Here is a 23504-nt window from a genome sequence, read left to right as displayed (position 1 = left end):
TTAAAGAGAATGGGGTGGGGGAGAATGGTACATCTTTGCTAAACATCCTAAAGGCCAAGATCAGGAGACCTCTCAGTCCAGAAGATACTACTCTTCTGGGAAAGCTCTTGTAGCAGTGGACTTTCAACATGCACAGTATACCACTGGGCTGGCATACTATCAGAGCATTAAAATAAAGGCAGACTAAAGTTGCAGGCAACTTGTCCATTTCTTTCTGAGCAAAAAAAGCCATTTTTAAACATTTTCCATATGAATATTTTCACCTCTAATAATTAAATTTCTTCAAATAATGTATATGAGATACTCTTTAAAAAAAAAAAAAAACTGAGCCCTTAATTCATTCCCAGTAATACTTTTTTTATATTAAGACTTTTTTTTTTAGAGCAATTTAAGGTTTACAGCAAATTGAGCAGAGGGCACAGAGATTTCTCATATGCTTCCTGCTTCTCGACAACTCCCACCAGTGTACTACATCTGTTAAAATTTGTGAATCTGCTTTGTGCCCCTGGACGCTGCCAAGTAAGCATCGTTGAAGTCTCCCCTCCCACCGCCGTCATGGCTAAGTCCGAGTCTCCCAAAGGACCTGAGCAGCTGCAGAAGCCCTTCATCGGAGGTTTGAGCTTTGAAACAACCGATGGAAGCCTGAGGAGCCATTCTGAGCAATGTGGTAGTGAGAGATCCAGACACCAAGCGCCCCAGAGGCTCTGGGTTCGCCACGTAGGCCACCGTGGAGGAGGCGGACGCAGCCATGAGTGCAGGGCCACACAAGGTGGATGGAAGAGTGGTGGAACCTAAGAGGGCTGTCTCGAGAAGATTCTCACAGACCTGGTGCCCACTTAGCTGTGCAAAAGATTTTTGTTGGCGGCATTAGAGAAGACACTGAAGAACATCATCTAAGAGATTATTTTGAACAGTATGGGAAAATTGAAGTGATTGAGATCATGACTGACCGAGGCAGTGGCAAGAAGAGAGGTTTTGCTTTTGTGACATTTGATGACCATGACTCTGTAGACAAGATTGTCATTCAAAAATACCACACTGTGGGATTGAGGTAAAATGGCGGGCTCGTGGTGCCACTGACACAGGGATGAAAATAGTTACGCATGGAAGCAGAATTTAAAATCTGTCTCTTCAAATCATCTTTCACACCACCCAATAGCATCTTGATTCACCATGGTGTTGGCAGCAGTAAAATGGGCAATATCAAACAGAACTGTCTGGAAACATTTATTTTCAATTCAAAATGGAGCTTTATATTGTTTTTGTCATAAATCTACGTATTCTCCTCTACCAGATGACTATAATTGCAAAGTAGAGCTTGCTTTGACATCTGACGGCAGGACAATAGTATGCTACCACCCTTCTGTGGACATTCCATATGAGCATACAAAACCTATCCCTCGGCCAGATCCTGTGCATAATAATGAAGAAACACATGACCAAGTGCTGAAAACCAGACTAGAAGAAAAAAATGAACACTTTGAGCAAGGACTCATGATAGAACAACTTAGCAAAATGTTCTTTACCGTTGGTAAAGCACAGTTGGTATCCTCGTGGACAGTATCATAGACGTCGTAGGAAACTGGATCCTCCAAAAGACAGATGATACTGAGGTTTTCAGGAATCAAAAAGATGTTATCTTGTGTCTCATTTGCCATTTGAGAAACGCAATTGAGTATATTCACTAATATGTTATATAGCAAAATAATAATAAAATGTCTTTTCATAAAAAAACAAAACAAAAACACCACACTGTGAATGGCCACAGCTGTGTGGTAAGGAAAGCCCTATCGAAGCAAGAGATGGCTAGTGCTTCATCCAGCCAGAGAGGCCGAAGTGGTTCTGGAAACTTTGGTGGTGGTCGTGGAGGTGGTTTTGGTGGGAATGACAACTTTGGTCGTGGAGGGAACTTCAGTGGTCGAGGTGGCTTCGGTGGCAGTCGAGGTGGTGGTGGACAGGGTGGCGGTGGGGATGGCTAGAACGGATTTGGTAATGGTGGAAGCAACTTTGGAGGTGGCGGAAGCTGTAACGATTTTGGCAATTACAACAATCAATCCTCAAATTTTGGACCCACGAAGGGAGGAGATTTTGGAGGCAGAAGCTCTGGCCCCTATGGTGGTGGTGGCCAATACTTTGCCAAACCATGAAACCAAGGTGGCTGTGGCGGTTCCAGCAGCAGCAGCAGCAGCCATGGCTGTGGCGGAAGGTTTTAATTACTGCCAGGAAACAAAGCTTAGCAGGAGAGGAGAGCCACAGAAGGGACAGGGAAGCTACAGGTTACAACAGATTTGTGAACTCAGCTGAGCAGGTGGTGGCAGGGCCTGGCTGCTACAAAGAAGACACGTCTTAGACAATACTTGTGTGTATGGGCAAAAAACTCAAGGACTGTATTTGTGACTAATTGTATAAAACAGGTTATTTTAGTTTCTGTTCTGTGGAGAGTGTAAAGCATTCCAGCAAAAGGTTTTAATGTAGTTTTTTTTTTTTTTTTGCACCCATGCTGTTTGCTAAATGATCATGACGCTGAATAAATGCGTCTTTTTAAAAATGTGCTGTGTAAAGTTAGTCTACTCTGAAGCCATCTTGGTAAACTACCCCAACAGTGTGAAGTTAGGATTCCTTCCGGGTGATGCCAGGTTCCATTCGAAATTTATTTGCAACCTGCCTGGGCACAGAAGCCATTGTCTCCACAAACCTTTGTGTGGTTGAACTGACAGTTAATGTGTTGTGACCTGGAGTTCACCGTTAAAAGGGTCACCCAAGCGAAGTCCTGGAGTTTATCTGGTTATTATGGTTGTTGGCACATCCTATGCAATATATCTAAATTGAATTATGGTATCAGATAAAATTATAGATGGGATTAAAGCTTGTGTATCATCCATCATCATGTGTAATCAATAAACAATTTAATATTCTCTTGAATGGAAAAAAAAATTTGTGAATCTGCTTTGACATATCATAATCACCCAAAGTCCATAGCTGACATTATGGTTCACTCTGGGTGTTGTACATTCTTTGGGTTTGAACAAATATATAATGATGTTTTTATCATTATGAATACAGAGTACTCATATCAGAGTACCACACAGAGTAGTTCCACTGTCTTAGAAATTCTCTGTGCTCCACCTATTCACGCCACTCCCTCACCTTACAGCCACCAATCTTTTTACTGTGGCCATAGTCTTGCCTTTTCCAGACTGTCATATAATTGGAATATAGCATGTAGCCTTTTCAGATTGGCTTCTCTCACTTCATAATAAATATTTAAGGTTCCTCTATATCTTTTTATGGCTTGAAAGCTCATGTCTTTTTAGCTCTGAATAATGTTCCATAATCTTAACGTACCACAATCTGTTTATCCCACCTACGGAAGGACATCTTGATATGCTTCCAAGTTTTGGCAATTGTGGATAAAGCTACTATAAATGTGTGTGTGTGGGGGGGGTTTATGTGGATATAAGTTTTCAACACCCTTGGGTACATAGCAAAGGAGCACAGTTGCTGGTGGTATAAGAGTAAGTTTAGTTTCTTAAGGAACTGACTATCTCCCAAAGGGGCTGTACTATTTTGCATTCCTACCAGCAAAGAATGAGAGTTCCTGTTGCTCCACATCCATGCTAGGATTTGGTATTGACAGTGTTCTAGATTTTGGCCATTCTAATGGATGCATAATGGTATCTCATTGTTTTCATTTGCTTTTCCCTGATGACGTATGATATGGAACATCTTTTCTTATGCTTATTGGCCATCTGTATATCTTCTTTGGTGAGGTCCCATTAGTACCTTCCAGTTTATTTTTCCAAAACCCATCCACTTTGGTTATGAACATTGTATCTAAGAGGTCAGGAATATGATAAAGGTGGTTGGTTAACCTGAGCTTAAAGATTGAAAACTGGCTTTTCCTGCATCTTCCCATTATTGCCCCAGGTTTCATAGGTGGATGGAGTCCCACTGTCCTCACCATTGGAAAAGTAGCCCAAAGCATAACATAAGTGAGAAACATATTTACTAAGAATTCTAAGCCTTTGTCAGACCCTTCTTGTGTTTCTTTGATGATATAAAAGCCAGTAATGATTGCTAATTTGAGTCTAGGATTTTCACCTTATTTTATCTGAATCCTTGCACATAGGTCAGAATATTTGTCCCTTGGGCAGAGGACAGCAAGTGCAAGAGCTATGAGGTGGGGACAGAGCAGGCACTTTCTAGAAACTGAAAGAAGGCCAGTGAGGCCAAGCATCAGGCAGGCCAAGCTCAGGGCCTTATAGCTACCTGAAGTCTTTAGTGGACCTGATGCTGCAGGCAGTGGACAAGTCATTGAAGCATTTTAAGCAAAGTGAGATCAGGTTTGTACTACACAAGAACTTTGCCAATATGAAGGCAAATTGGTGTTGGGCAGGAGTAGATTCTGAAGAAACAGTTGAAAACTCTTTGCAGTGATCCAGGTGAAGTATACTTAATACTTTACCTTAACTTTGTTTGAAAATATAAAAATATTTGAAAATATAAAAATATTTAGGTGTAAGGCACCTGGGTGGCTCAGTTGGTTGAGAATCTGCCTTTGGCTCAGGTCATGATCCCAGGGTTCTAGGATTGAGCCCCACATTGGGCTCCCTGCTCAGTAGGGAGTCTGCTGTCTTTCCCTCTGCTGTTCTCCCTGCTTATGCATTCTTGTTCTCTCTCTCACTCTCTCTCTCTCTCTCAAATAAATCTTTTAAAAGAAATAATGAGGTCTGTATTTTTAAAAGTAGAATAAAAACCCTGTAAGTTACAAGTATGGTATAGGGTAAAACTTTTTTTTTTAACCTCAATGCCATTTTTTTTTTAATTTAAATTCAATTAATTAACATATGGTGTATTATTAGTTTCTGAGGTAGAGTTCAGTGATTCATCAGTTGTATCTAACACCCAGTGATCTTTCCATCAAGTGCCCTCCTTAATGCCCATCACCCAATTACCCCTTCCCCTCAACCTTCCCTCCAGCAACCCTCAATTTGTTTCCTAGAGTTAAGGGTCTCTTATGGTTTATCTCCCTCTCTGATTTTTGTCTTGTTTTATTTTTTCCTCCATTTCCCAATGATCCTTTGTTTTGTTTCTTAAATTCCACATATGAGTGAAATCACAGAATTGTCTTTCTCTGATTGACTTATTTCATTTAGCATAATACCCCTAGTTCCATCCATATCCTTGCAAATGATAAGATTTCATTTTTTAAAAGATTTTATTTATTTATTCATGAGAGAGAGAGAGAGAGAGGCAGAGACACAGGCAGAGGGAGAGGCACACTCCATGCAGGGAGCCCGATGTGGGACTCGATCCAGAACTCCAGGATCATGCTCTGGGCTGAAGGCAGCACTAAACCGCTGAGCCACCCAGGGATTCCCAAGATTTCATTTTTTGATGGCTGAGTAATATTCCATTATATATAAAAAACCACATCCTCTTGATCTGTTCATCTGTTGATGGACATCTGGGCTCTTTTTTCCCATAGTTTAGCTATTACGGGCATTGCTGCTATAAATACTGGGATGCAGTTGCCCCTTCAGATCACTATTCTAGTATCCTTTGGGTAAATACCCAGCAGTGCAATTGCTAGGTCATAGTGAACTGGAATAGGCAGGAGTGCTGTACAGAGGGGCCCAGGGAGGGGGCTGGTTGGTGGGCAGCAGTTCAGTGCACCTGAGGCTGGGGGTGCCCATGGCAGAGCCCTCCTGGTGGCTCAGGGGGTGAGCCCAGCTTCTCTGCCTCCTGTTCCACCGACTGGCTCCCGTATGCACTGTCCTCCTTCACCTCTGTGCTGGGCAGCTTGTCTCGGGCCTCAGGGCCCCTCAGCAGCCTCACTCCTTCCTCCAGGCCCATGTCAGACAGGGCGCCCAGCAGGCCTGCCAAGTCCACCAGCCAGCTTGTAACTGCGCAGGAGGCTGCCGCTGGGTGAGGCAGTCTTCCGGTATGTGTCCACCAGACTGCGCAGCCCCAGCCGTTCTGCTAGCTCTGCCCAGCTGCCCTGGGCTCCTGGCCCATCTAGCAGATGCTCTAGATTCTGTAGGACTGCATCCTCAAGTGGCAGCTCTGGCCCTGGAGGGCTGGGTGGGGTCAGGGGAAGTGCCATGGTGTCCTGAGCAGCATTTAGCAGCAAGGTCTTCACCTTGGTGCTGCGAGTGAGGTCAAGAGGTGTATGGCCCCGGGAGCTGCCTCGGGCGTCCCTCTCAGGTCCCTCAGAATCTGAGTCACTACCAGAGGTAGGGGGCGAAGGCAGTGGGCGCAGGGGCTCCTCATTCTCTGCATGGGTATCAGCACCAGCCTTTAGAAGGAGGTGGGTGAGAGTAGGGGATCCCAGTCCAGCTGCCAGGTGTAGGGGTGTGTTTCCCACAAAGGTGCGGGCATTCACATTGGCACGGAGCTTGGTGACCAGATGCTCTCTTTTTAACTTCTTGAGGAACCTCCACAGTGTTTTCCAGAGTGGCTGTACAGTTTGCACTCCCACCAACAGTGTAAGAGGGTTCTCCTTTTTCCACATCCTCACCAACATTTGTCGTTTTCTGATGTGTTAATTTTAGCCATTCTGACCTGTGTGAGGTGGTATCTCATTGTGGTTTTGATTTGTATTTCCCTGATGCTGAGTGATAAGGAGCATTTTCTTATGTGCTTGTTGGCCATGTGTAGGTCTTCTTTGGTGAAATGACTGTTCGTGTCTTCTGCCCATTTCTTGACTGTATTACTTGTTTTTTGAGTGTTGAGTTTAATCAGTTCTTTATAGATCTTTGATACTAGCCCTTTATCTGATGTGTCATTTGCAAATATCTTCTTCCATTCTATAGGTTGTCTTTTGGTTTTGTTGACTGTTTCCTTTGCTGTGCAGAAGCTTTTTATCTTGGTGAAGTCTCAGTAGTTCATTTTTGTTTTTGTCCCTTCATTTGAAGATATATCTAATAGGAAGTTGCTGCGGCCGGGGTCATAGAGGTTGCTGCCTATGTTCTCTCAGATTTTGATGGATCCCTGTCTCACATCTAGGGCTTTCATCCATTGAAGTCAATGCCATTTTTAAAAATCACATTTCTGCAGGACTAGTTACAAAACTTGCAGAGGCTACTGCAGAATGAAGAAATGAGACCCCCTTGTTCAAAAGTTAAGAATTTCGAAGTGGCTATGATAGAGCATTAAACCAAATGCAGGGCCATAGAACTGCCCTGTAGTTGCCCCTGAGTCCCTGTAATAGAGTGACTTGAGTCAGTCCCTGAGAAACTTCTCTGCCCATTCCAGTGAAGACTGGTGACTCCCTTGCTATAAGCAGAGAGGAAAAGACTGAAGCAAAGCTTGTATAGCTCAAAGCCCTTCTTAAGCTTACTAGTGATGATTGATAACCTGTAGAGAGGATTTGAAATTCAAATTGAAAATAAGGATTATGACTGAGCTAGCTGAATGAGAATGATGGTAGAAATTACGAATCTTTGTTATTTCTTGTTTTAATGACTGTGACTGATGAAACATAAGAAAGGGAGGTACTATCTGAATATGTTCCTTAGAACTATTCCTTACCTGGCAGCCCCGGTGGTGCAGCGGTTTAGCGCCGCCTACAGCCCGGGGTGTGATCCTGGAGACCCAGGATTGAGTCCCACGTCGGGCTCCTTGCACGGAGCCTGCTTCTCCCTCTGCCTGTGTCTCTGCCTCTCTCTCTCTCTCTGAATAAATAAGTAAATAAATCTTAAAAAAAAAAAAAAAAAAAAAAAAACTATTCCTTACCAACATGTACCATTTAACTGGCTTTCTGAGAGCATAATCTTGCATAGTTTGGGAAACATTGGTTTGGACAAAAAAAATTCCTATCCAAAAATAAAATTTTTTTTTTCTTTAAAGAACTAATGAGATACAGGGGTGTACCTGGGTGGCTCAGTTGGTGAAGCGCCTGCTTTCGGCTCAGGTTATAATTCCCAGGGTCCTGGGATGGAACCCTGCATCAGGCTCCCTGCTCATTGAGGAGTCTGCTTCTCCCTCTCCCTCTGCCTCCTCCCCCCTGCTCATGCTTTGCTCCATCTCTGTTTCTCTCAAATAAATAAATAAAATCTTTAAAAAAAAAAAAGAATTGGTGAGACGTAGCTTTTCATCTCAATTTGAAGTGTTAGGACCTGCTCCTTTTGTTTGGTGCCTTTAAAAATGGTTTGAAGAACTCACTGGCCTTTTCATGGGAAGTATCAAAAATTTTCAGTTCTTTAATTCCTATTAAAGGAATTAAATTTTCAATCTAAAATTGAAAGTATAATATATACATATTTTTTTACCTACTAATATCACAGAGGGAGGGATAGTGGCTTTGGGATTTCTCGTTTTGGGATGCTGTCTTTTTTATTGGTAAAAAGTTGTCTTGGTGAGTTCTGTACCAGTGATATCTTGAAGGCAAAATGTGAGAACACCTTTTAAAGCACGGCTTACATTTCTAGGGAAAAGACCTTGTGCTTACTAAACCAAGTCCCTTTCAGCAATTTTCACTGACTCAGAACCCTGATATTTGCATAGTGATTCAACCAGCAAGGATACTGGCTGCTGAGATAATTTGGTTAAGATAAGCCCTCTGGTTCAGTGCTTTTAAAAGGTTACTAAATGCCTTTCCTGAGTAGTGTGCTCTACAGTAGTTTCCAGGAACTTCTGATTATCTAAAATGCTACCTACAGAACTGGGTAGTCATAGTGGTATTAAAGATTCTTTGAGAGAGACCCACAAGGCCAGTTTTGGACAGTTGACATTAAACACTGCAAAATTCCACAGTACAGACAGCTTGGCAAGTTTGATTCTGGTGCATTCTGTTCAGAACTGGTTTCTTGTTTTTTGTGTTTTTTTTCTCAATAGTAGTTTTGTCTTTCTGTGAAAGGTCAGACTGCACTTGTCCAGTACTGGTGGCGTTCCTTTGTGAGACGAGGGAAGGGGGTGGACATATTGACTTAGTGTCATTATGTATAATAAGCTATCACAACAGCAGGCTTTATAGACTTGAACATGTAATAAAGTCATCTGCATTTTAAAACTGCTGGTGAACAGCTGCCAATTCTAAAATCACTTGGGACATTTGGAGGTCTCCGTTGAGCTCATTTTTTAGCCCTCTCTGCTCTTTGGTATAGTGGGGCAGAGCCAGCATGGATTTGCTCTAGAGTCAAGCTTAGTCAGAGTCCTGGCCTTATCTTTTGGACTGTCGAGATAGCATTCAGATTAGATGGCTTCTGTAATGTAGGGTTACCACTGTGACGTGGCACAGCTCTTAAGTGAAGTGGCTGGCGTATGGCCTTCAATGTAGTGGGGATGGCATACCCATTGATTCCCCGGTACCCTACTAGGATGGGGGGTGAGGTGTGAGTGCAGACCTGTGTGAGTCTGGTCGTGTGTCCTTTCTCTTCCCAGGAAGTTGAGGCTTGGCAGAGGCCTTTAGCTGAAGCCTCTTCCTTAGAGAGTGACCAGGGGTGGCCCGTGGTAAACTTTGGCCTGCCTCGAGTTACAGTACAATCCTATTGTACTGTTTTTCAGCTGCACACAATTTAGGAAGACTTTTTTTTCCTAGATTTTATTTATTTATTCATGAGAGACACAGAATAAATAAATAAAACCTCTCCACAGAGAGAGGGAGAGACACAGGCAGAAGGAGAAGTAGGCTCCCTGCAGGGAGCTCGACGTGGGACTCGATCCCAGGACCCTGGGGTCATGACCTGAGCTGAAGGCAGGCGCTCAACCACTGAGCCATCCAGGAGTCCTGGAAGAGTTTATAATTTATGTGAACTTATATCTACTTTCAATATGGCTGCTTTCTTGAGGAGCTTTTCTTGAATTTGTTCAGGCTAGCAGCATGAAATAACTTTCTTTCTAGGCATTGCTTACAGTTGTGCTCTGGCAAATCCCAGTTTCCAGTCCTTGGATGATATATATTGACCATATTCTATAATTCCTTCATCTTTCTAAAACTCCCTAATCTCATATCCAGTTCAAGCTGTGTACCTCTCCTCTCTCCTGAGCTCTAGTTCCTCCCCGTGTGACAGGAAACAGAGCAAGGGTCCAGCAGTTATTTAACTCAGCAAGTCACAGTTGGTGGTGAGAAAGTACTTCCATCTGGTTCATTCTGAGGTTAGGGGTCTCTGCACAAATGCTGTGTATGGTTCTCCTGGGGCTGTGTGCAGCTTCCCCTCAGCCTCTTCTGCACGGGACGTGTTCAGGAGGTGCTGTGTCTCGCTTTGGTATTGCTGGGTATTCATGTCCCATCCATGCTCCCATCTCCTCCTCAGAGCCCAGTGTCCTGTTGCCTGGCTCAGCAGCTGCCTGGCGACCTTAGGGCTCCTGCCCCACTAACTTGAACACTCCTTAAAAAAGACCTCTGTTAACTACAGAGTTCCCCTCCCACGCTGCCCAGGGGTTATAATAACCTGGAATGGAGTGGAGCATTCCACCTTCTTTCCTGATAGTGGTACACCTAGATGCCTCTAAGCTCTGCTTCCAGGGAGCTCCTCCAGTGGGCTTCCCACCTTCCACATCTCTAGCTCAAAAATGGAGGCCAGTCTCTGTTTTGATGGGTGTATCCCCCCAGTCCAGGTAATGGATGCCAAATTCTCCCAACTCTCTAACATGGCCCTCTCTGCCTTACTGCCAGCCCAGAGTGGGCCTGTGAGTTCCACAGCTCAGCAAGCAGCAGACAAGGAAGAGGATGCCTTTCTCCTCTACTTGCAGGTACCCCTCCTAGAGGTCCTAGAGGTTGTCTTAGAACCCCTCACAATGCTCCCAACTTGTTGGAGAAGCAGGTGGTAACTTGCACTAGAAACTTGCCCTCCACACAAAGCCAGCATCAACCATTCTCCCTTTTCTTGAAGCTAGGTGGACGGAGGGGATGTGGTCAGCTAGTAGGACTGGTCCTGTGACCTCTGGGTAAGCAATATGGGGCACTGTCTATCCCTACTTGTCTATGGCCTTTTTTTTTTTTTAAGATTTTATTTATTTATTTATTCATGAGAGACAGAAAGAGAGAGAGAGAGAGGCAGAGACACAGGCAGAGGGCGAAGCAGGCTCCATGCAGGGAGCCTGACGTGGGACTCCATCCCTGGTCTCCAGGATCACGCCCCAGGTCAAAGGTGGCGCTAAACTGCTGAGCCACCCAGGCTGCCCTGTCTATGGCCTTCTAAGTAGGGTAGCTTCATTGTCCTCAGCCCTGGGCCTTGGCTATAAATCTAAGAATAAGAGTAAGTCCCATTCAATTATTTCTTCTTCATATTAGTAACATTCCCTTTCTTGAAATACCTACCATCTAGTGCAAGGGATGTTTTTTCAATGCATCCTTTGTTGCAGAACCAGGTTAATACTTAGTGGTCCTGGTATAGGATGTGAGTTGTAGGCTTAAAAATAAATCTAACTTTAGGAAGGTACCACAAGAGTCTCCATGGACTTTGCTATGGTATGAATGTTTGTGTCCTTCCAAAATTGTTATAGTCAAATCCTAACGCCCAATGTGATAGTATTAGGAGATGGATTTGGGAGACAATTAGTTCATGAGAGTGGAGGCCCCATGAATGGGATTGGTGTTCTTATAAGATAGATCCCACAGAGCTCCCCAGTCCTTTTTGCCATGTGAGGACACATGAGTAGGTGCCAGCCATGAACCACGAAGAGAGCCCTTACCAGACCATGCTGGCACCCTCATTTTGGACTTTGCAGCTTCCAGAATGAGACATCATCTTAAAAAAAAAAAAACTTATTTATTTGAGAGAAAGAGAGAGCACACAAGCATGAATAGAAGGGGGGCGGGAAGAGAGAGAGGATGAGAGAATTCCAAGCAAACTCCCCACTGGTGAGTCTGATGGCAGGATTTGATCTCACAACCCTGAGATCTTGATCTGAGTCAAAACCAAGAGTTGGACACTTCACCAAGTGAGCCATCCAGGCGCCCCCCAAAATTATTAATAGCCGTAGGGATGAGAAGTTCAAGCTTCTCCGAGATTTCTTCAATTCCCATCTACTAACTCCTTGCTGATAACTTGGAAATGTATGTTCTGCTGGAGAGATTGTTTGAATCACTGCTGCTGCTTCACATTCACCTAACAAAGGAAAAATCACAAGAAACTGACAATCACCTTAAATAATAGACTTGACAATTAGGTGTGAGTAAGGTACTTTATTGTTCATTTATTCAGCACACACAAGAGAGAAAAGGGAAGCCCTTGGAGGTATGTGAGTGAAATGGTGATCCCTGTCTGGGGAAAATTAATCTGGCAGCCACTTGTAAACTGGATCATCTGGGGACAGTTTGCTGAAGATAGGGTGCCCTAGTCAAAGGTAAAAGGCCAGGCCAGAGATCAAAGGGCCTGAATAGGGCAGGTGACAATGTAGCAGAGGGGACAGGAGATGAAGGGAGAGAGAAGCACAGGGTTGGTAGAAGCCAAGAACCAGCTGGAATGAGAACAGAAAGGGACATTGCAGTTTGAACATGGGGTCAATGAGAATAGAGGTTATCATGAACAGAAGTAGAGAATTAGAAAGGAAGATCAATTTGAACGTAGGGCAAGTCAGGGCTACCATTAGACTAAAGTGTCTTTGTGAGAAGGAAAAGGCACCCCTTCCTCCAGAATACAGGCTGGTCCCCGGGGCCAGGCTCCTGTACACAGAGTCCACCTGTACAGCCATACACAGTGGCCCTGTGGAAACGTCCTGTAGAGCAGCGAGATTCCTGTGGTCACCATACGTCCTCAGGGCCATTCCAGGCTGTAAGATGTAAGGGGTGGTGTTTGTGTACGTGTGCTGGAGGGCTTGGGGGGTGGAATCCTTGGGGGTCCATTTGGTTGCTGAGAAAAGCCAGTAGGTAAGAAAGACTCCTCCTCTTGACTACCTTCCCTACATATATCCCTGTTCTTTTTTTTTTTTTTAATTATGGTAAAATTTATGTAACAAAAAATTGGCCATTTTAACCATTTTTAAATGTACAATTCAGTGACACCAAATACATTTATAATGTTGTATAACTATCACCACTATCTCCTGACCTACTTCCTCTTGCAAAACTGAAACACACTCCTCATTAAATCCTAACTCACCATTCCTACTCCCCCCAGCTCCCAGTAACCACTACTCTCCTGTCTCGATGAATTTGACTATCCTAGGTACTTCTTATAAGTGGAATCATACAGTATTTGTCCTTTTATGCCGGGCTTATTTCACTTAACATAATGTCTTCAAAGTTCATCTCTGTTGTTGTACGTATTGGGATTTTATTAAGGGTGAATAATCCATTGTATGGATTTACCACGTTTTGTAGATTCATCTGTTGATGGACACTTTGATTGTTCCTACCTTTTGGCTGTTATGAATAATGCTGCTGTGAACATTGGTATACTAGTATCTGCTTGAGTCCTTGTTTTCAGTTCTTCTGGGTATATACCCAAATGTGAAATTGTTGGATCATACATAATTCTGCTTGCTTTTTGGAGGAACCGCCAAATTGCTTACCACAGTGGCTACACTATTTTACATTCCCGATAATACATGAGGGCTTCAATTTATCTACATCTTGAGTAACATTTGGTATTTTCTATGTGTTTTTTAAAATAGCCATCCTAATAGGTGATCGATCATTGAGGTGATACATCATTGTGGCTTTGATTTGCATTTCCTCACTGTTCCTATTTTACTTTTATGCTTCTAATGTATTTTTATCATCAGTATATTGATTGTGTGAATATAGTGTCTTGCCCCTTTTTTAAAACTATACTTTTCAGATATCTGCTAAGAAAGAACATCTGTGAACCCTGTAAATTTATGGCCAACCTTCACGCATCTGAAAACATACTCGTGGGGCATGTTTTCACTTCTCTTTGTAACGTTATAAAAGTTTAAGATGTGTTTTGTTCGACATGCAGAGTGTTTAACTATTTTTAAATTAGTTCTGAACATTTAAAAATCAGAAAAGCTTGTAAAAACTTGGATTTTCCACTTACAAGGAAATCTTGAAGGTAGAGCCCCAGTGGTTCACGTTTTCATGAGGCAGCAGGACTGAGTAGCACATAGCCCTCTCCTGGGCAGCTCTGCCCCTTGCCAGTAACTTCCTCCCCGCTGCAGGCATCTGTTTGCAAGCCCTGCTAGAATGGACTTTCTGAAGCTAAAGTTAGTCTCGATTTATTCCTGTTGATATTAATAATTTAGATGATTAGAAATGACTAATATTTACGCTCTACCTAGCTACTGAATACCTCTGCTGACACTTTCCAGTAAATTCTGAAATCTAGTATCTATCGTTGCTTGCCGTAAACCCTGTGGCACAGGTCTTGCCAACAGATTGGTCACAACTGGTTAAAAGTTGCTTCAAATCTGAGTGTTTCTTCTTAGCTGGAATAATTTGAATCATGTTTCTTTATATGCATAAGACTTCTAGCTCCATCATGGACTGGTGTGGTGGCTTCTCAGTGTGTTTCCACCTCATTTTCAGTCCCAGCTTGTTCTTGTCTCTCAGTAGTGAGCATACTGAGAGGACTGCTGTTCGCATCTGCTGGGTATCTGTGTTGGGGGGCGTGTGCCCGTCCTCCTAACGCCCTGTGCATATGCTAGGATTATGGCTGCACACGTGAGCGGAACTGATGCGTGTGGTCTGCAGACGCAGGTAGCAACGTCTGTAGGGATTTTGATGGTGAAGACGGTTCGGGTCAGCGTCAGATCCTGTATCCTCCAGGTAATCAGAGCTGGAAGGCGCTGGGTGGGGCCGCCTTGCCGCCGGGAAGTGCAGGCCCGGAGCAGGCCCCGGCAGCTGCCTCCCCTCGAGCAGGACCTGTTACTGCCTGAGCCGGCCGCTGGCCCCAGCCGCGTTTCCTGAAACCTGAGCACACCAGGGTGTGATGGTGTCCCCTCAGGCCGACCCCGGGGCTTGGCGGCTGGGGCTCCCCGGAGGCCCGGGCCTTCCCCCACGGCCGTGCCCGAGGGCACTGCTCTGTGGCCTCCGGGAGCCCGGTGTGGCCCAGCGTGGCCAGTGCTTGTCCTTCCTGCCCCAGCTGGGTCTCTGTCACCTCGGCCTGCGCTCAGCGTGGTCCTAACCAGGCATCGCATCTGTAGTTTGAACTTCATTTTCTCATTACCTAGGAGTTTCATTTCTGGCTTCTTGCCGGTCCCACCTAAAAACTCCACTTATCTGTCACTTTTTCCCCCAGGGTGGGTGGGACAAGATTCCTTTTTATTCGTGTGGTGGACGTGCATTCCCCTCCTCTTTTAAGGATTTGCCACAGAAAAAAAAAGTCTTCTCCATTTCTGATGGCCATTTTAATACAGAACAATGATGAACTTGTTAGACACGTGGAATAGTACTTAATGATCTGTCTGGAAATTCTTGCGTATCTCCAAGGCTTTCTGAGGGAGAATTCACTGTGGATAGGATTTAAGGTCCTCGTTTCTCCAACATGCCGTCGGCCTGATGACCCTGTCTCCTCACTCTTGATGGCCACGCCACCCCAGGTAGCTGCTATTTTGACAAGAGCTAGCACATGGTTTAAAAAAAAAAAAAAATCTAAGAAAAAGACTCAAGTTAGGGCACCGAGGTGGCTCAGTTGGTTAAGCGACTGACTGTTGATTTCTGCTCAGGTCATGATCTTGGCATCATGAGATCAAACCCCACTTTGGGCTCTGCTCACTGGGAAGTCTGCTTTAGATTCTCTCCCTCCCTCTTCCTCTGCCCTCCCCCTGCTCACACACTCTCTCCCTTTTTCTCTCTTTCAAATAAATAAATAAAATCTTAAGAAAAGGACCCAAGTTGAAAACTTTTTAACATGGTTTCATTAAGATACAAGGATTCTGAAGCCCCCTGGGGCTCCTGCCACCAAATCACAGGAGCATCTATACTCTCAGTGCCAGGACCTACAGACCCTAGGGTGGGGACATTAAACAGAGAATGCAGTCCCCAGCTGCCTTTGGTCCTGGGAAGATAATCTAGGTGGCTCTAATTAATAATTAACCTACATATAAAATCAAAGATGTAAGCCAAGTAGAACAGCAAATGCTGCCACCTGGTGAGCTGATTCTGGTTGAGCAGGGTGAAAAGGACCTAGGAGGAACAGGATCTAGCCAAGGGAGACCAAGGCAGGAGCTTAGAGAGAACTGGGTTGGAAGTCTTACTGAGTCTGGTATAATTGGAACATTTTGCTTCTCATCCCTATTTTGTAATATATATACAGGGTGGGTGGTTGTTTAGTGCTTTGAAATGTTTATTTGGCCATATATACACACGGTACAGAATTTAAGAGGTCCAAAAGAAAGTACACGGTAGAAATGGAGTCTTCCTTTTTCCAGTTCCTCTCCCAGAGGTAGCTACTCTTGATAGTTTCTTTTGTGGCTTACAAGTGTAATTTCTGAATAGAAACATATAGTCGTAATACTACATATATAAATATGTATATTTACAGATTATTATAAATACATAAATACTTCATACACTCACGTCTTATTCTATAATTGTTATGTAATTGTGTGACACAACTGTGTACACAATTGGAAATATGATTAAATATTTTTCAGTAATGATGATTCTTGTGGTCTTTGTTTCAAATTGGGTGCCTGGGTGGTTCAGTCAGTTGAGCATCTGTGTTCCACTCAGGTCATGATTCCAGCGTCCTGGAATGGGCTCCTATGTAGGAGTCTGCTTCTCCCCCTCCCCCCATTCTTTTTCTTTCTTGCTTTAGCTCTCCCAAATAAATAAATAAAATCTTTTTAAAAAAATATTTTCTTAAACAGAAGGAAAATTAGAATCTGTTCTCCCAAATAAATAAACAAAATCTTCTTTAAAAAATATTTTCTTGGGATCCCTGGGTGGTGCAGCGGTTTGACGCCTGCCTTTGGCCCAGGGCGCGATCCTGGAGACCTGGGATCGAGTCCCACGTCGGGTTCCCGGTGCATGGAGCCTGCTTCTCCCTCTACCTGTGTCTCTGCCTCTCTCTCTCTCTCTCTCTCTCTCTCTCTGTGTGTGTGTGTGACTATCATAAATAAATAAAAATTTTAAAAATATATTTTCTTAAACAGAAGGAAAGTTAGAATCTGGGACTGAACAGAATGGCCGTTATATAAAGCAATTGCTATTGACGACCACGGAACATGTCTTAGAGAGGAAATGACAGGTGCAAAGGTTGCACCAGTCACACTCTCCAGGGTATGGTACATAGTCTCACAGGTCACACAATAGTGGCCACAGCTTTGTGCTGGGCTCTCTTTAAGTTCTTTGTAGCCCTGGTTTCCTCCTTCCCAGAGGCTACTATTGGGGTATGTGTCAAATATATCATTTAGGTCTGTGTGCATTCTGTATCTCCTTTGTGTGTAAGTACAGTTGACCCTTGCACAGCACAGATTTGAACTTAAAAATACAATTGACCCTTGAACAATGTCGGGGTTGTGTGATAAATACAAGACTGTAAATATATTTTCCTTATGATTTTCTTGACATTGTTTATTATAAAAATATGATAAATAATATATATATAACATACAGAATATGTGTTAATAGAGTGTTTGTTGTCAGTAAGGCTTCCAGTCAACATTAGGCACTTAACAGCAGTTAGCTTTTGGGGGAAGTAAAGACCTATATGCAGATTTTCAACTATGGTATTGGGGTCAGTACCCCTAATCCCCACGTGGATCCAGGGTCAACTGTATTTTTAATTTAGGCAAAGGTAAGGCTATCTTAGTTTCAGCTTTAGTTATTTTTAGTTTGAGGGCTGGAGGGGTTGTTTTGTTTTTGTTTTGGGGTTTTGTTCTTGTTATTGTTTTTCATACTAGGCTCTGAAAAGCTCCATTCTTACTGCTAGGTATACATCTAGTTTGTTGCTCCCTATCCTTATGTGGCAAAACTGAGATTTTGAATATAGTTGAAGCAATTATGGTGACTTTTACCCCAGTTTTTCTTTTCTTTGATCTTAGTCTTTGTTTATCATAAACTCTTTAGAAGACCAGTGTCTGGGGGCCCAGGCCATGGTCCCAGGGGCCTGGGATGAGCCCCTCCCTCTCCCCCTGCCCCTGCTTGTGCGCACTCTGTCTGTCTCCCTCTCATATGAATAAAAAGAAACTAAAAAAAAAATAATAATAAACAGTTTAAAAGAAACTTAAGCAACCCTAAAATCCCACCAACCTAGTGTAGCAGCTTTTCCGACTCTTTCATAGGTGGATATACTGGCAGGATTCTAGCAGCAACGACCAAAGAACGTGAATTGTATCATTGTTTTTTCACTTCACTACATCTAAGTCATCGTCATAAGTTTTCATGGCTACATAATTTAATTTATAGCTATGACAGCACGATCTCTTCTGTGAAACAACTTCTAGGTTGTTTATGTTTTACTATCCCTGTGACTAACATCTTCGTGCATACAGTTGGTCTTCTGTTATTGCTGTTGTCTTCTATTATTTTGCCAGACAAGATGGGCAACAGGGGATTATGGAGTCGAAGAGAAAAGGCATTCCATGGTTTAAGATGTGCGTTGCACATTCTGCCTCTCACTGTATTTCCAGAAATGGATGCAAGTGTCTGTCTTCCATTTAAAGCAGACTTCTTTTATTTTCGGAGTGTTATACTTAGAGCTGTTGTCATGGAAATTGATTTATCAGTGTTGTGATGGTCAGTGGAGAAATGAGGAACTGCTGGTTCTCCGAGTTGTGGAGAGTGCCATCTGCTACCTGCATGTGTGTCCTGTCCCTCCCGCCAGTCCTTCTGCATGCACAGCACCCCGTTAATCGTGAGCCCTTTGGCTCTGCACCATCTGGGTCACCAGTAGCCGATTGGTGCGCAGCCCTGCTTCCTTCTGGCCTGGGGAGCACGTGAGCTGGGGACTGGAACCCTGGGCATGCAGGTGGAGAAGAGGGGTGCTTGGGGTGCTCCCTCTACTGTCTGCTCCTCCTCTGTCCCAACTGAAGGGCTATGAAGAAGTGGCTGGCTGCTTATAAAGATGATATTGGTGAAGAGGAGGTGGGGTGGGAGTGGAGCGCGGGAGGCGTGTGCAAGAACATTTGTTGGATTTATTTATTCTCCTCTCAGTGACAGTGATTGATGGCATCTGGCGAGTCGCTGTTTGTCACTTCCCTGGTACAGCTGGTAGTGGGGGGTGGGGGAAGTCGGTCACGCCTGGACAAAGGACCTAGCTGGTGAGGGAGAGGGGCTCTGGGCATGATACTTAGAAGTGATGAGCGGGCAGTTCAACTTTTCAGTAGTGTCTTCTCCTGCCGCTCAGTGCTATCTGCTGAGAACTACTTTTTTTTGGATCTGGAAGACACTAGAAGAACTAGTCCTTGTATATCTGTTTGATTTCCCATCTCTGGGAGAGAACCTGGGAGAGGGTTAATTTGGAACACAAGATACCTGTTGCTTAAGGGAAGGAAGAGAAGAAAGGAAATCCACACTGGGTGCAGTTTGGGCTAGTTATGCTTCTTAGGTTTTAAAATTTGGCCTGGCTTTAGCTGTGGCATTCTCTTGGTGTTCTAGAATGTCTATTTAACAATTCGATATTGAATATTAGGATAGAAAGTGGGCACCTGGGTGGCTCAGTGGTTGAGCATCTGCCTTCGGCCCAGGGCATGATCCTGGGATCGAGTCCCACGTCGGGCTCCCTGCAAGGAGCCTGCTTCTCCCTCTGCCTATGTCTTCGCCTTTCTCTGTGTCTCTCATGAATAAATAATTTTTTTTTAAATCTTAAGAAAAAAGTAAGGGGATCCCTGGGTGGCGCAGCGGTTTGGCGCCTGCCTTTGGCCCAGGGCGCGATCCTGGAGACCTGGGATCGAATCCCACATCAGGCTCCCGGTGCATGGAGCCTGCTTCTCCCTCTGCTTGTGTCTCTGCCTCTCTCTCTCTCTCTCTGTGACTATCATAAATAAATTAAAAAAAAAAAATTAAAAAAAAAAAAAAAAAAAGAAAAAAGTAAGAGAGAGTCGTAAAAGGAGTTGAGGGTAGAAAGGAGTTGTGGCATATTGGCTAAGTTTACAATGGGCTTATTAACCTTGCTGCTTTCATTTTCCTGTGACATTGAGGCAAAAAAATGTTTAAAAGTGCAAGAACAGTGATTATTTTGTGGTTAGGTCATGTGCACAGTGCAGACAAAACCAGGAAGGAGAATCTGCTTTATCAAGCCTTTAGTTGTTATTGAGGCCAAAATTTATGCGGAAGCCTCAGATGAGCGTTGATTTGCCAGGAAACTGCTCCTGCCTAGTTAGTACTTTAAGTTCTTTTTCTCTGAGCCCCAGCTCATGGTTGCCTTGCCAAATGGAAGGTGTTTCGCACTGCAAATGAACATTACAGCCTCATCTCACCTCATCTCACTAGCAAATTCAGAGAAGCCAGCAAGACAGAGTCCAACATCTTAGTTCAGTTTTCCATGGCACTTTGATTTGCTGGTCTTCCCACAAGGTGTCCATGCTCCAGTAGTCTCCCTCCAGAGGACTTTGGGCCTTACGTGTATAGATCTGTGTGGCCAGACTGCCTGGATGCCTAAAAAAGACCCTTCTTGGAGAATATATGTGGAATCTGATGGATTCTTTGGAACGTTACACTTGAAGTGAATGCTCACCTTCCTACCTTCTTATCTCCTTTTTTCTTCCTTTTTATGAGCAGCTGTTTCTTGAACACTGGTTGCATGCCAGGTCCTTTCTTTCCTGGGTGATTCCATATACAGTATCAGTTAGTTCTCATGACATGTCTGTGAGGTCACTGGTATTGGGCCCCAATTTCTGAAAGGGGAAGTTCTGTTTCAGGTTGATGGTTACCTGCCAAAGTAACATGACTAATGAGTCGTAGAAGCAAGTTCGAAGCCACATTTTGGGGAACCCAAAGCCCAGTGATCAGCTGTACCCCACAGACACCTCTGAAAGTGAAAGCCCCTTCAGCCAGCCCAGAGAACGTTTTCGTCATCTGCACAGGCACACCTCACTTCGGGAAAAACAGTCTATGGAGATCTGAACTGGCTTTAGTTTCAGAGAAGGCTTCACTATGAGTTTCTGCTTAAGAAGTGAATATTGCCCGGAAGTGAGCATGAGCCCTGTTTAGCACATTCATCGTAGATAATCTTTCAGAGCAGAACGCAGCGTGGAGGACACATGTGCTGTGGAGGTGACAAGCTGGGTTGAAGTCTACTCACTGGCTTCTGTGAACAAGTTAGTGCTTAACTCTCTGAGCCTCTCTCCTCTCCATCAAAGGGAAATAATACTGATCTCATTGGGTTAGTGTGAAAATACGTTCATGTGAAGTGCCAAGTGTCTGCTGAGTGCTGAGCAGTGTGCTAAGCCATGTGCTGCAGTCGTTTGAGAATGGCATTGCCGGTGCCCTGGGAGCCCCCTTCCAGTGGAAACCTGGCTCTCATGCACTCATGCACGTGTATAAATATTTGTGTATCCTCTACTAAATACCACGTGAGTCTATAACTTGTGTAAGGTAATAGTTGGGGGGTGGGGGTGGCAGCGGTGGATGGCCTGGGTTGGATTAGCTAAGGGGCTGCTACAGACTGACGAGAGGAAACGGCATGTTTGACGTGGTAAGAGGCTGGCATGATTGCTGCCTCAGGAGAATATGTGTGGTAGGGGACAGGTAAACCAATATCGCAAAAGGACAGATGCAGTCAGTAGTTAATGTTGGCCGTTGTGCAGAGGGTGGTCCTGGGAGGTGGCAGTGAGCAATAAAAGCTACAAATAGTTCCCACTGGGGGCGCTTACTACAGGCTAGGCACCACTCTCATGTTCTTCTTCAATTAACTAACAACACTTGAAGCAGTATTATTATTATCCCACGTTCCAAATGAGGAAACAGAGACCCACACAGGTTAAGTGACCAAGTGATGAGACCAGTGAATGGCAGTGTAGCTTCAATCTCGAGTAGTTGGCTCTAGAGTTTGTGCTTTTGACTGCTGCGCTCTATGCCTCTCGGGCACAAGGACCATGCTCCTATGGAGTTTACATTAGGACTCAAACAAAGAAATGTGGTGTAATCTGCCAGGTAGAAATACATGCAGTGAAGAGAAATGGAAGTGGGTAAGGGGCTCTAGAGGACGATGGGGTTGGTTTTAGCTCGCATGCTTGCTTGGGCTACCATAGCAAAATGCCATAGAATGAGTGACTTAAAGCAAACTTATTTTCTCAAATTTCTGGAGGCTAGAAGTTCAAGACCAAGATGTCAGCATGTTTGGTTTCCCTGGAGGCGTCTCTCTTTGACTCACAGATGACCATCTTCTTGCTGTGTTTTCCCTCCGTGTGGGCATAGCCCTGGGATCTGCGCTAATCTCTTCTTGTAAGGACACAAGTCATTCTGAATTAGGGCCCACCCTCCTGGCCTTATTTTAACTTACTCTAACTCTTTTTCCAAGTACAGTCACCTTCTGAGCTACTAAGGATTAGGATATCAGCATATAAATTTGGAGGGGGACACATTTCTGCCATAAGACTTCACCCTCTGGATTCCCAAACTCATGTTCTTCTCAAATACAAAATGCATTTGTCTGTACCCCAACAGCCCCCATATCATAACCACCCTAGTGTCCATTCCAAGCCCCAGATTTCCCCTAAATACCATCTAAATCAAGTGTGAGTGAGAATAGAGGGAAGATTCATTCCAAGGCCAAAAGTCCTTTTCAGCCATGAAGACCTTGCCTATGAGTCCAGGCAAGTTATGTGCTTCCAAAATACAGTGGAGGGGGATGAGCCCAGGCCTTCCTGTTCTAGAGGGGAGAAATTAGAAAGAAGAAAGAGCCCATGGATACAAAGCAAGTCAAAACCAAGCAGGACAAGTTACATTAGATTTTAAGTCACAGGAATATCTGCTTGACCCTCTGTCCTTCAGGCCTGCCTTCCAGAAGACTCCCTGGGGTAGCAGTGTGGCCCATTGAAACCAGGGAGGAGACAGAGGCTGGGCCGAGGGTGGGACAGATTCATCCATCTCTGAATCCTCTTCAGGCTCATTCTTCCTTTGTCTTGTTCACAGCCAGGTAATTCTGTTGTTCCATCTGTAAAACCCCAGAGGTCTGACAGCCTGTCTTCATCTTTGGCTTGTCTTTTGTCACAATCCTAGTGCACAGTGTCTCTGCTGGTATAGCCCCGTGTGTAGGCATTTCTGGTGGATTAGATGGTGATGATCCAGTCACACCCTTTGTGCTCCATAGCACGCTTTCTTGTTTTTGTTTTTTTTTTTGCGACGTTGAAAGGCTGAGAACCTTTCAAATCTTCAAGTTCTGCCTCTATGTTTAACGACTCCTTCTTCAATTTCTGTTTCCTGTCATGTTTTACTATAAGCAGCAAAGCTCATCCAAGCTGTGTGCTTGATGTGCTAATGTTTCATTTGTGATGTTCATGAATTACGAATCTTGCTTTACTTTCCAAGCCTTGAAGCCAGATTGTTGATATGGTGAGAGGTACCTGAAAAAATACATGCACTTAATGTTTTCCTTCAGGGGAAATTGTATCAGATGGGTGTGTCAATCAATACGCTTATTTAAATAAGAAAGGAAAGAAAGAAAGAAAGAGAGAGAGAGAGAAAGAAAAAAGAAAAAGAAAGAAAAGAA

The 23504-nt window shown here is 44.1% G+C and overlaps 2 protein-coding genes across 3 annotated transcripts in view; both read left to right on the top strand.

The window, feature by feature from the left end:
• The window catches only part of IQGAP2 (IQ motif containing GTPase activating protein 2), a 287229-nt gene that overhangs the window by 115248 nt on the left and 148477 nt on the right, over positions 1-23504 (top strand). The window lies entirely within an intron of this gene.
• On the top strand, positions 1081-1747 carry LOC140609980 (large ribosomal subunit protein mL42-like). The gene has a single exon (XM_072785379.1). It carries the CDS (start codon positions 1174-1176, stop codon positions 1567-1569), a length of 396 nt encoding a protein of 131 aa, XP_072641480.1. The 5' UTR covers positions 1081-1173; the 3' UTR covers positions 1570-1747.

The sequence above is a fragment of the Canis lupus genome, chromosome 2 (assembly GCF_048164855.1).
Source record: "Canis lupus baileyi chromosome 2, mCanLup2.hap1, whole genome shotgun sequence".
NCBI classification, from domain to species: domain Eukaryota; kingdom Metazoa; phylum Chordata; class Mammalia; order Carnivora; family Canidae; genus Canis; species Canis lupus.
Note: the sequence above shows the minus strand (reverse complement) of the source record. Positions and strands in the feature narration are given on the sequence as shown.

Coding starts and splice junctions, on each gene's coding strand:
- LOC140609980 (XM_072785379.1), top strand. CDS start 1,174: ATGGTGTTGGCAGCAGTAAAATGGGCAATATCAAACAGAACTGTCTGG.